This window comes from Trichosurus vulpecula, chromosome 2, assembly GCF_011100635.1.
Source record: "Trichosurus vulpecula isolate mTriVul1 chromosome 2, mTriVul1.pri, whole genome shotgun sequence".
NCBI classification, from domain to species: Eukaryota; Metazoa; Chordata; class Mammalia; order Diprotodontia; family Phalangeridae; genus Trichosurus; species Trichosurus vulpecula.
Window position 1 is genome coordinate 35,827,948 of NC_050574.1, and position 13,394 is coordinate 35,841,341.

The 13,394-nt window shown below is 53.0% G+C and overlaps 1 protein-coding gene across 1 annotated transcript; it reads left to right on the forward strand.

The window, feature by feature from the left end:
- The first annotated feature begins 3,038 nt into the window (after positions 1–3,038).
- CAPN12 (calpain 12) lies at positions 3,039–13,319 on the forward strand. The gene is made up of 21 exons (XM_036747373.1): positions 3,039–3,266; positions 3,779–3,848; positions 4,039–4,157; positions 4,408–4,541; positions 5,005–5,173; positions 5,951–6,025; positions 6,111–6,196; positions 6,301–6,375; positions 6,882–7,045; positions 7,134–7,366; positions 7,559–7,570; positions 7,725–7,933; positions 8,532–8,574; positions 8,661–8,720; positions 8,990–9,056; positions 11,300–11,370; positions 11,505–11,570; positions 11,742–11,820; positions 12,942–13,058; positions 13,148–13,206; positions 13,293–13,319. The coding sequence occupies exons 1-21, from the start codon at positions 3,039–3,041 to the stop codon at positions 13,317–13,319; spliced, it is 2,163 nt and encodes a 720-aa protein (XP_036603268.1).
- Positions 13,320–13,394: the final 75 nt, after the last annotated feature.

Here is a 13,394-nt window from a genome sequence, read left to right on the forward strand (position 1 = left end):
CAGAATGAGAAGCAACTGGTTTACTAAGAAACTGACATTGGTGAGATGCTTTAAAGTTTGCAAAGAGATTTTTACATCTCTTTGGAGTCTCACAACAGGTCTGGGAGGCAGAGAGCACTGTTATCCTTTCTATTTTAGAGATGAAAAACCTGAAGACTTTCTATACAGTGACTTGCCCAGGAAACATCAGAGGTAGAATTCAAACCCAGCTGTCCCTGACCCCAAGGCCTGCTTGCTCTCAGTCTCAGTCCAAATGGCTCGTGCTTCTCTAAAGCAGGGAACAAGCCCAGAACAGACAAGTCAGGCGACTTGGATTTAGAATTGTTCTAACATTCTTTTATTCCAAGTCTCTGCCCTTGATTCCTCATCTCCTAATGAAGAGGTTGGACGAGACAGCATCTTCCTCATTTTACAGCTGAGGAAACTGAGGCCAACTGAGATCAAGTGACTTGCAGAGGGTCACAGCTGCCAGTGTCTGAGGCAGGCCCAAAGCCATCTGGCTCATAAGTCAATATAGGTGACAGGATCAGAAGCCCAGATTCTCAGAGTAAAAGGGATCTCAGGGTCCTCGAGTCCAACTTGGACCTGCTCAAACAAGGATCCCTTCTACAACGCCCATAGCAATGGGCACAGAGCCTCTGCTTGGAGACCTCAGGGATGGGGAGCTCATTACCTCCTGAGGCAGCTCACTCTAATAGTCAGGAAGTTAGTCTAAATCTGACTCTTTGCAGCAGTTTGTTTGGTCCCTGGGCCAGGAGAGCATATCAGAGTCCCACCCAGGAAATACCAAGGGAGGGCTAACAAGACACACAGAGACATTTGACTGAGACATCTCAGAGATAGAGATATTCCAGGTACAGAGACAGAGAAAACTCAGAGTTAGAGACACCTAAGGAGAAGATAGACCCTGAAGGGTCATTTTCAAGTTTGGGAGAGAGATGTGTTGAGGGCAAACAGTGTCAAAGATACTTCAGGGACAGATGAGGCAGATACTTTATCCCCTCCCAAACTGCTGATGTGAGATGTATTCAGAGATGCCACCTCGGACTTTCTCAGTTCTCACCTTTGATGAGGATGTTCTAAGGACACCAGAGGCTGGTTTGGGGGCCTTGGGGAACAGGGCTGGAGGTCCATCTTTGTCTCGAGATTGAAGAAGGAGAGGACACAGGAAGGGGAGCTTGATCCAACTCTGCCTTGTGCTGTATCTCCTCAGCTAGGCCTCCCTGGCCTTAACCTTGTCCTGCTGGCATCCTTCAAATGCTGGCCAGGGGATGGCTCTCCTCTCCTCATCAGGACCATGGCTAGCTATGCCTGGCCCTGGGAGCAACAAGCTCTGCCTGGAGAGAAGATAACTTACTCCCAGCGATTCCTCCAGGCCTTTTGCCTTTTGCCTGAGAGACAAGCTGGCGTGGGGACCATCTGTCTCCTGGGCTGCTAGTTAACCTAATTGTCGTTTGGAACATCTAAAGGGCTGTCCTGGGGAAGAGAGAGCAGACATGTTCTGGTTGGCGGCCTCTGGGGCCAGAAATGTGGAAGTTACACTTAAGTTTAGCTCGAAGTAAGAAAAAAATCAGAATTTTGGCAGCCTTAGGGTGAGCTTCCTCCAAGAAGAAGTAAAGGGCTGGAGGGAGGGAGAGAATTTGGAATTCAAAACTAAAAAAAAAAAATAAACATTAAAAAATTTTTTTTTTAAATTGTAAAGTTTAAACAACAGCTCCCCGTCATGGGATGTGGCCAAGCAAAGGCTGGATGACCTTCTAGTTAGGGAGATCTTAGAGGGGATTCACTTGCTCTGGGAGGGATCTGAATTCCATAGTCTCTTGGTTCTAGGATTCTGGGATTCTTGGAGTGCAGGGGTGGGGGAGGGTGGACTCCCTTTTACCTGAAGCATTTACAGGACTCCTCCAGCCTGCAGGGAGGGAGGAGGCTGGGGAGGCCAAGAGAGGAGGTTGGAAAAGGAAGCCAAGGGGGCAAAGGGCAAGACCTGTAACCCCTGGCAGCCTCGTCTGTAAAATGAGAACATTGGACAAGGTAGTGCTTGAGGTCTCTTCCAGTCCATCGAAAAACATTTTTTAAGGGTTTAAGATGAACCAGGCACAAAGGCTCAAAGAGCAAACAACCCCAAATGCCCCAGCCCTCACGGAGCCTCCATTCTGAAGAGGAGACAATGTAAGACGCACACTGAGCAGAGAGGAGGTGGTGGTAATGGGGCTGGCGCTAATGGTGTGTGGAAGGGCCACGCAGGAAGCCAGAGATTCTCAGAAGCGGAGATTAGGAGGGCAAGCAGTCTAGGCAGGGGGCACAGTGAGTGCAAAGGTTTGGCCGTAGGAGATGGGCGAAGAACAATAGCAGCCTGGGCCAGGATGGCTGGATGTGTCTGCTCCTGGGGTCTGGGATCCCTTCCACCCTCTTCCTTTGGCCTCTTTTGTTGCTCTGCTTTTTCAGGCGCGTCCAACTCTTCATGACCCCATTGGGGGTTTTCTTGGCGAAGATACTGGAGCACTTTGCCATTTCCCTCTCCAGCTCATTTTACAGGTGAGGAAACTGAGGCAAACAGGGTGAAATGACTCACTCAGGGTCATACAGCTAGGAAGTGTCTGAGGCCAGATTTGAATTCAGGAAGATGAGTCTTCCTGACTCCAGGCCCAGGGCTCTATGCAATATGGCACCACCTAGGCTCCTACTAGAGCCCTATAGTCTTTCCTGGTCTCCCATCATCTTCCCATCTGCCAAAATCCAAGCCCATTAAGTTCTGCTGGTAGGCCACAACTGAAGGCCCGGAAACCCACAGGGTGTATCCTACTTCTCCCCACCAACTAACAATTAATATTAACGAGGGGTGGAACCCTGACTGGAGCATATCCAGAAGTAGGGCAACTGACCACAGGTCCATAAGCTGCCACCATTCCTTAGTGATCTTCCCGAGCTCCTCCCCAGACCCTCAAGTGGTGCTTGGAGATCCCTGGGAGGTAGGCCCCTCCCTTCTCTCAACCTCAAGCTTTAAAGGGCCTCCCCCCCCAGTCCCCAGAGTATCCCCAATGGCTATTCAGAGGGTGACCATCCAACTGGTGGAGGAGGAAGATGGAGATTTCCAGGGTCCTGTCTGCTTCCGGGGCCAGTGCTACCAGTCCCTACAGGAGAGCTGCCTGCAGGCAGGGGCCCTTTTCCTGGACCCCTGCTTCCCTGCTGGGCCTGCTGCCCTGGGTTATGACCAGTTGGGGCCCAACTCAGAGAAGGCCAAGGGCGTGGAATGGCTGAGACCTCATGTGAGTCAGGGGAAGTTGTGCTTGAGCTCTGAAGGGTGAAAGGGGGTTGTCTTGGTCCCTAAGGGTGAGGGGTGGGCACTAGAAGGCAACTGGGGGCTCGGGGCCTGGATGAGGCCCTGGGGAGCTAGATGCCCTGGCCTCTGAGAGAGGGTAGGAACTCAAAGCTGGGACACCTAGGTTCTTGATGGGGGCAGAAGCTGGGGATCTATAAGCCTAGGGCTTTTGTGGGGCTGGGGAAGTGATCACCTGGTTCCTGACCATTTCGAGGCCTCTTCTCCCCATCTCTGCCCATTCAGGTTTCCTTGGGGCCTCAAATTTCCTGAAGGCAGCGTTAGGAGGCCCTTTCATCCTGGGGAGGGTGGTAGCATCTCTGTCATTAGTCCCAAGAGGAGGCTTCAGGCCTTGGGCTCCCAGCTAAGGGAGACCTCAGCATCCAGCTGCAGTGGGGAAACATCTGGGGAGTGGGATGGCCAGTCTTGGCTCTAAACTGATGGCCCTTCTCTGACCCTCAGGAGTTTTGTCCCAATCCCCAATTCATCTGTGAAGACATGGATCGGACTGATGTGTGTCAGGGCAGCCTGGGTGAGCCTTTCCACCCCTGCCCCCCCAGACTCCTCCTCACCCCCCCAACTCCTCCTGCCTCCAAGTCCCTCCCGGGGCCTCTATCAGCCCCCATGACCCCTCTTTGCCCCCCACCCAAATTCCTCCTGCTTTCAAGTCCCTCCCAGGGGCTTCTCCCAGCCCCCATGACCCCTCCTGGCGCCCCCCTCAGGTAACTGCTGGTTCCTGGCTGCGGCGGCTTCCCTCACTCTGTACCCCCGCCTCCTCTATCGGGTAGTGCCCCCCAGACAGAGCTTCCAGTGGGGCTATGCAGGAATCTTCCACTTCCAGGTAAGGGGAGAGGGGGGCATCAGCCAATCCACAAGAAAATGATACCTTATATTTAACTATGCAAATACATGTAAATAGATTTACTAACTCCTAGGAGAGCCATCAGTCCAGGCTAGCGTGTTGACAATCCCACAGTTCAATGCCCCAGTGAGCTTGGGGCTGGGGCCAGGCAGGATGACGGGTTTGGGATGGCCGGGGAAGGGGCTGGGGGCAGTCGTTGGCTGTCCCTTCCCTGGCCCTTTCTCCATAGCTATGGCAGTTTGGTCGCTGGGTGGATGTGGTGGTGGATGACAGGCTGCCGGTGCGGGATGGGAAGCTGCTCTTTGTTCGATCAGCCCAGAGAGCTGAGTTCTGGGCCCCACTGCTCGAGAAGGCTTATGCCAAGTAAGGAATGCCCTCCACCCCTGAAGCACCTTGCTGAGCCCCTGAAACTCCCAGGGAGAATATATGGAGAGAGTTTTGTAAACCTGCTCCATAAATGCAGTGACCCTCAGAGACTTCAAAAACCCCAGTGGCCCAAGTCTGACTATCTCTGATTCTCAGAGACCCCAAGAGAACTTCTGGGAACCCTTGTTGATTCTCAGAAACCTCAAAGAACCTTCAGGATCTATCCTGGAGCCTTTGAGAGCCCAGAGTCTCTTCCTGAGACCCATCTGGGTATGAGAGACACCCCCACACCCCAAAGGACCCCTGGGACCATGGGGGACCCATCGCTAAACATCAAAGTTCCCCACTCCCACCCCAGCCCTAGCTTCACCTAACATCCTCTCTCTAAAACTCTCCCCGTTTGTCCTCCTCTGCCCCCCCCTCCAGGGGAGGGGAGGGGGCTGCCTTGGTTTTCCCACAGGCTCCATGGCTCCTATGAGGTGATGAGAGGCGGCCACATGAATGAGGCCTTTGTGGACTTCACAGGCGGTGTTGGGGAGGTCATATACCTGCAGTCGGACACTCCTGTTCTCTTCTCTGCTCTCCGGCATGCCCTGGCCAAGGAATCCCTTGTGGGGGCCACTGCCCTGGTAAGCCTCCTGGCCCCTGGAGAGGGTAGACCTAAGTCTGCGAACGTGTGTGTGTGTGTGTGTGGTCTCACACACACACACATATACGAACCCACGCACACATGCACACGCACCCACGTGCACACACACTCCTCCTCTTGGTCCTGTGCATCTCTCTCCGCTATATGGTGTCCCCTACATCTACTTCCCTCTCTCCCATGTTTGTCCCCCAAATCTTATATTCTTTCCCCATGTGCCTGTTCTCATGTTTCATGTTTTCACATGTCTACTTGGCTGTACTTCTCCCTGTGGGCCTCCTTCCTGTGTGTATGTGTGTGTGTGTGTGTGTGTGTGTGTGTGTGTATGTGTCAATGTGTCCCAAATATCTTTCCCATTTATACCCCTTCTCATCCCCTTCTCATCTGAGCATCCCACGCATGCTCCCTGCAGATTATTCCCTTGTGGCCAATCCCGATCGGTGGCCCAAGTGTGTCCCCAAATATCTCCTTTTCCCTTGTTTAGGGATAAGGGGACAGGGCCCTGGATCACTGCACCACACTGTCTCTTCCTTGTTTATGGTTCAGCACCTTTTTTCATGTTGCCATGTCCATATCCACACATGCCTGTCTCCTTACCATGGGTGACTCTGCTTGTGTAGTCTATGGATAAAAGGGATCTGTCCCCTTCCCCTCCTATGTATGTGTCTACCTTCTCCAACTCCTTCCCTGAGCATGGCTTGGATACATTCATGTTTCCTGTGCTGTACCAATGCTCCTATGTGTCTTCCCATGTGGCCAGAGTGACCAGGGTGAGGTCAAGACAGAGGACGGGCTGGTGAAAGGTCATGCGTACTCTGTCACAGGGACCCACAAGGTCAGTACTGGCATCGAGGGTTTGGGACAAGACCACTTTAGCCTGGCCTCACCCCAACGTGACCTTTCCTTCTCTGTTTCCTCAGATGTCCCTGGGATTCACCAAAGTCAAGCTCCTACGACTTCGCAACCCATGGGGCCGGGTGGAATGGAGTGGGGCATGGAGTGACAGGTGAGGAATGGAGAGACCCCACAGGCCCATGAAACTGAGAGCCAGACCCAGCGCTGGGAAGTCATCCCCCCCACTCTTCATCATCTGCCCTGTCTCCCACATAGCTGCCCTCGGTGGGCTGTTCTCCCTGAAGAATGGCGCGATGCTCTGCTGGTGAAGAAAGAGGATGGTGAATTCTGGTGAGAGATGAGATCATCCCCCCAACCTCACCCCAGGGACCCCCGAGCTCATGCCAAAGCTCCCCGACACCAGCCCCCGGCCAGGGAACTCCTGACTCTGGGGACGATGAAGAAGGCAAATGAGGAGGCTCTGATAAAGAGGCCTTGGCAGTGATGGACACATTGGGGCTCTGTGGGGTCAGAGACTGGATTAGGATGCTAGAGGTGGGGCAGTGTGGGACCACAGCAAGATGCTGAGGGGCATGGAGGGAGGGTAGAAAAGGAGAGAGGGAATAGGTGACAGAAGGAACAGCCTGTGAGGGGGAATAAAAAGAGAAGAGATGGGGGGACATCAGAAGGAGGAGACATTGGGAGAAGGGAATGGGAGCCTAGAGGACAAACAGCGAGGGGGACCGAGAGCCCAGTGGGGCCAGGAGGACCCACAGACAGGAGGAGGGAGTCAGGGTGGCCCAGGGGAGTATGCTGGCAGACCGGGGCTAAGAGGTCACGGGATCTCTTCCTCCCAGGATGGATCTGGATGATTTCCTGAAGCACTTTGACACCGTCCAGATCTGTTCCTTGAGCCCCGAGGTGCTGGGTCCTCAGCCCAAGGGGGGCGGCTGGCATGTCCACACCTTCCAGGGCCGCTGGGTGAGAGGCTTCAATGCTGGTGGGGGCCAGCCAGGCAGCGGTGAGGCCCCGAGTGTAGGGGGGATGGCCCATGGGACAGGGGAGGGAGAGATCAAGAACCCGACCTCTTCCTTTCACCCCCCAAACAGAGACTTTTTGGACAAACCCCCAGTTCCAGCTGACACTTCAGGACCCAGATGAGGAAGAAGCAGAAGACGATGAGGGGGGTCCGTGGGGTGGCTGGGGGGCTGGAGGGGCCCGGCCTGGAAGGGGTGGCAGGCATCCCAAGTGCACTGTGCTCCTCTCCCTGATCCAGAGGAACCGGAGGCGGCTTCGAGCCCGGGGTGTCAGCTACCTCACTGTCGGCTTTCACGTTTTCAGGGTGCGGGCAAGGAGGTGGGGGGAGGGCAGAAGAGACTGGGGAGGAGTCACAGAGGTCTGGGAGGACTGAAGCGGGCAGGAGAATTGGGGAGATGGAGGACAGAGAAGAAAGGAGACAAGGGGAGACACTATGGAGTCTGGGGGTTAAGGGAAGAAGTCAGCCCTGACCCCATACCTGTTTTCTATCCTACAGATTCCTGAAGAGGTAATGGAACACTGAAAATAAGCCACCTGTCAGCATGCCCCTCCCTCCCTCCCTAGATCCTCTCTGTGGGGGCTTGGGGCAGGAAATCTTGGGGTGGGGTTGTCTGGGGGTGACTTTGGGCAAGCCTCATGCCCCCTCCTCTCCCCTCCCCCAGCTCTTGTGCCTGCAGGACTCCCCCCGGCGCCGGGAGCTCCTGGCTGGCCTTCTCCGGGCTGACCGGTCCCCGTTCAGTGTCCGCCGAGACGTTAGCCGCCGTTGTCGACTGGCGCCTGGACATTACTTGGTCGTACCGAGCACCGCCCATGCTGGAGAGGAGTCTGACTTCACACTCCGCATCTTCACAGAGCGCCAGCATACAGCCATGTGAGACTGCCCATCATGCCCAGCCCTGGTCAGGAGACCTACACTGACACTCAAGTCCAGACACCCCCATGGGCTGGAGGTGGCGTAAAGAACCCCGAGTTCAGATTCTGTGTGACCTTGGACAAGTGTCATGACTTCTCTGAGCCTCTATTTCCTTGTCTATAAAATGACTGGGGTTGGCCAGAAGTTCTCTGAGGTCCCATAAATTTAACAATCCCATTTCAGTTCAAACATTGAGGCTCTCCCATGGGCCACCATGATGGTAAACAACAGAATCACTGGACCCCAGACCTGGAGCTGGAGGTCCTCAGAAGCTACCTGGTCCTACTCCCCTCCCACTGCTCCCATTTTATAGATAGGGAAATTGGAAGCCAGCAGAGGGGACTTGCTCCCCACCCACAGAGCAAGTAATCCAGTGCTCTTCCCCGAGCACAGTCTATTATCACAGAGATGGCACAGAACTAGAAGGAACCAAAGACAACCCAGATCAGACCCCTTCCCAAACTGGGTGTCCCCCATGACTCTCTCCCCCCAGCTAGGGGAGGTTGGGGTTGCTAGCGAGGGTTTGCTGAGTCCTCTCCCCTTCTTCCTCTCACAGGGAAATAGATAACGCGGTCAGCGCTGACCTTCAGGTGCTCATGGTGAGACATGGCCGGGGGCGAATGAATGGTCAGGATGGTGTGGGGATGGAAGGCTTTGGTTAGTGATGGAGCGTTCTCTCCTCCAGACCCCCTCTGCACCCCTGGACTTTGACATGGAACAGCTGTTTCAAGAGCTGGCTGGAGAGGTGAGGAGGGCAGAAGGAAGGAGGTTAAGATCAGAATTCTTGATTGGAATGGAGTCAGTGGGAAAGGTGGAGGGGAGAGAAAATGCAGGTAACTTGATGGGGAGTGGGGAGCGGGTGAGGAAGACTGGCTCAGGATGAGGTGGGACAGATGCCCGGGGGAGAGGCAGGGAAGGCTACCAGGGGCGAGGAACCTGTGACCTCGAGGCCACATGAGGCCCACAGGCTCCCCACCCCTGAACCCTCCCGTTTTTCTTGCCTTCTTTTCCCAGGAAGAAGAGATCGGTGCTGAACAGCTGCAGACCTTACTCAGCATAGCTCTAGAACCTGAAGATCGGGGTGAGTACTGGTTAAGGCCATGGCGGAGTCAGAAGTGGCTGGTGACCCAGAAAGAACACTGGATTGGGGTTAGAAGACCCCTGATTGCTACATCCTGCCTGAGTGACCTTGGGCAAGTCATAGTTGTAGAAATGCAAAGTATGGGTTGGCTACCCTGCTATAGTGTTTTTGGAAAGAATGGGGTACAAGTGATACAAAGAAGGATGCAGAAGTGACCCCTACACTGACTCAGGAGGTTGGAGGGGAGAAGCCTGACCCAGAAAGGAAGGAAGATGGGGCAGCTGAAGTCAGGAAGCGGCTTCTTGCTTTCCCTCTACTAACGAGAGATGCCACCATGAGCAAGGTCAAAAAACAACAGTCAGAGGAAGAAGACAAGCCATGGTGATTGGTGACTGCCTGCTAAGGATACTAAGGCAGCAGGAAAGCCTGCTGGTCTTCCTCAGGAAGGTGTCCAGGGCACGGAGCTTCTGGAGGCTTTGCCAAACTCGAGAAGCACCATCCCCTCCTGGCAATGTCTGTGGGGAGACAAAGGACAAAGGAGCTCAGAAATCATGGAGGGGATTACAAAGTCCTGGCCAAGAAACTGAAGACCTCAGGGAACACAAATGGTGTTTGTTTTCTAACTCACTGTTGATTTGTTGAAGGTGAGAATGTCAGAAAAGGCTGATCAGGGACAGGAGTCCCCTTAAGAATAGGATTTGATTTCAGGACCATGGCTTAAAATATAAGGATGATGGACACTTGACCAGGGATGGAGTGTACCCAATGATAAACTAGATTTGTTTGGAGCAGGAGACTCTCAAACTGAAAATGCGCAGGAAGAAAACTGCCCACCTATAGCTGACAAGTCAGATATCACAGGGATTAACAAGTACTAGGTGGGAGTGCGGGCAGGGGAGGGGAAAGAGAAGGAACATACTTATGGAAAACCCACTGCATGCCAGGCACTGCACTAAGCACTTTTCTGCCAATATTATATCATTCGATGATCATAATGGCACCACAAAGTAGGCCTGTTCTAGCTACTGGGCCATCTAGGTGCCCCTTAATTCACAGGAGTCAATGCCCCGTCTAATTAAAACTATGGTTCAGTTCTGTATACATATACACAGAAAAAGATGGGTAATAGCCAAAGTGGAGAGATGTAGACCACACGACATGGCTGATGCCAACCTAGGAGGCCCTAGTGGTGTGTTCTAGTAAACTACCCTTGACCTCGGGCTGGTCAGTTTTAACTAATAAACGTGTCAGCTCTGCCTTTGTTCTGGTCCCCTTGGACACAAATCTGGGAGAGATGCGGCATGTTACATGTCTGAAGACATCTCGGCGGGCAGCCTTGAACAAGACAAAACTTCGTCATCATGTGTGAAAGTACAGGATGGTGGAGGCCTGATTTGACAATGTCTATGTAAAAGAAGTGGTTTTACTGGGCTGAAAACCCAATTGTGTGGTGAGGCGTGGAAATCCTACTGGCCAATATGGTCATGGGGCTGCTAGTATAAGCCTAGTGTTTAGAACAGGAAGGTGACAGCCACCACTATCTGCTGTCAATTAGACCGTTCGGCTAGGTGGCACAGTTTACAACACCAGGCCCAGAATCAAGAAGACTGGAGTTAAAATCCTGCCTTAGGTCCTACACTTATCTGTATGTTTCCTCATCTGGAAAATGGGGTTAAACATAGCACCTACCATTAGATATCTGTAAGGTGTTTAGCACAATGTAGGCACTCTATAAATGTTTGCTTCCTTGCCTTCCCCTGTCATGTTCAGTTGTGAGTTCCACATTTTAGGAAGGTCACCGAGTCTTTGGAGGATGGTGAGGGCACCCACCTAACGCTGTTAGAGCACCGTGGAGGGAACTGGGGATTCTTGCCCAGAGGTGGGCCTCAAGGAGGGCATGAGGGCAACATTGGAAGTGAAGGGTTCTGCAAATTCTGCTCGACGAGAGATGGAGGGTGTTGAGCAGCACCGATGGTCTTCCAGCTCTAAACGCTTAGTCCCCCAAATCAACTTTGTGGGGCACCAGGGACAGAATGTTGCCCTTGGGGCAGGCAGCAGACTCCCCAGGCTTGCATTAGGTCCCAGACCATTCAGAGTCCTCTCTTCAGCTTAGCCGGTCATTCTTAAGGCTCAAATGGCATTGTAGTTTTCTGGGGTTCCACAAATGGTCCCCATGTCCTTCTAAGACTTTGTTCAAACCATAAAACAACTTGAAAATTAAGGCCTAGTGGGTCTTCTTTCAGCCAGGTCCTGGACTCACCCACCTGGAGAGATCGGGCTCCGGACCTGTGAACATCTGATACGCTGTTTCGGAGTATCCTTAAGAAATTTTTTTTATTGGGGAGGGTTGGGTTGCTGCCAAGCAGCATAGGGCTTTTTTGGGCAAGGGGGAAGGATAACTGGTTCCCCCCCCCCACCCCGTCCACAATTCCCTGAACCATCCTGCAGCAAGGAGGGCACTGTCTGACACTGTCCGAGTTTCAGCAGCTGTGGTATCGACTCCAAGGGTGGCAGGTAAGAGCAATACTGAGGGAGTAGGGGTGTCAGTCTTTTTGTGAATGGCATTAAGGAAGAGATCAACAGGTGGTAGAGGGACCATTTCAACCTCTGGCAGTGGGGGTGAGGGTGCTTTGGATCCTGGGGCAGAACAGCTACAAGGCCTGACAGATATCTTCTCCCACCAAGGCCACGTTCAACAAATTTGATGCTGACAAATCTGGGACCATGAATTCTCATGAGCTGAGGCTGGCACTCAATTCAGCAGGTACATATGGGCTGATCTGGGGAAGTAGATGGCATCCCCTATCCTCAATGAAAACATCCTGGGCAGAGCCCCAGGCAAAAAATCAGATGGAATCGATTCTTTACCTCCTCCTGACCCCCTGACTAGCCTTTCAGAGAAGTCAGGTGGTATGGTGAAATGAATGAGCACAGGCCATGGGATGTAGAATAGAGGCGTGGGTGACATCACAAGTGTTAATCCCAAATGAATAACTATGACCTAGTCTATAAGGATTCCCAAGAACACCCCAGAGAAATGAGCCTCCTTTGCTCATCTGGCAAGCTTGTGGTATCTAGGACAAAGTGTAGGGATATGGAAAATCTGAGTGATGCTGATTGGAGTAGGGGACATCGTGTCCATAGGGCATCTCACACCTGACTGATCTCAAGCCCTGGGTAACTCTAGACAGAAGCCCCATTACTCACCATCATCAACTACCACCTAACATTTGTACTACCAGCAACTCCTTTAGATGAAGAAAATAAAGCCTAACCAAGTTGTGACCATCAAGCTCACAGAGCTGGGACTAGACCATGGGCCCCCAGACCCACTGGTGGTTCTCTTTGGTTTTTTACTGAGAAGAATAAAAAAGTCTGTATAGTGTTTGGGGGTCACAAAGAGCCTTCCTCAAAAGGCTCAGTCACATAGGGGCTCAGTGGCCTAGGCAGGATTCATACCCTGAGCTCCCGATTTCATAGCTGTTTCTTTTTCCATCACCCCCAGCTGAGAATCTAATATTTAGACTTTCAAACCTCCTTTTCTGGTTTCCATCCATGCTCATTTTAAGAGTAACATCATCACTGCTCCCCAGAGCATCAGGTGGGCAGCTAGGCAGGCAGGCAGGCGAGCCAGTGCTGCTAACAAAGTTGCCTTAAGCAGGCTCTCACCACCTTACATTCAGTCAGCACCCCCTCTCCCCCACCCCACATCCCCGGGTGTAATCACAGAACCTGGGCCAGGGACTTCTATAGGGCGCGAAGGCAAGTTGAGCAAAGCTGTCACTCTAGTTGCAGGCACCCACAGCATTTTTAAGCCATTCCTGGGGCCTCAGTTCCTTCAGCTCATTGGCTGACTGGTAAGGTTCTGTCCTCCCAACGCCACAGGCTTCCAGCTTAACAACCAGCTGACCCAGCTGCTCACCAGCCGATACCGTGACAGTCGCCTGCGGGTTGACTTGGACCGCTTCGTGTCCTGTGTGGCCCAGCTCACCTGCCTCTTCCGTAAGTGCCCCTACTTGAGAATCCGGGACAAGCCACAGCAGGGAGTGGCCACACACACACACACCCCCTCATCTCTCCTCCTGTGCCAGGTCACTGCAGCCAGCATCTCAATGAGGGAGAAGAGCTCCTTTACATGACTAAGAGACAGGTGAGAGAAGGCTGACGAGGCGTGGGGGTGGGGAGGCAGGGCATCTACATCCCTGAAGGGCTCAAACCTTTTCATTTCTCTTACAGTGGACGGAGCTGGCTGCTTTTTCCTAGAACCTTTTCTTCTTGGAAGGGGGCAAAGCACAGTGAGAGACGAGCCATGGCCTACTTCGAGAGAGGGAAACCCAA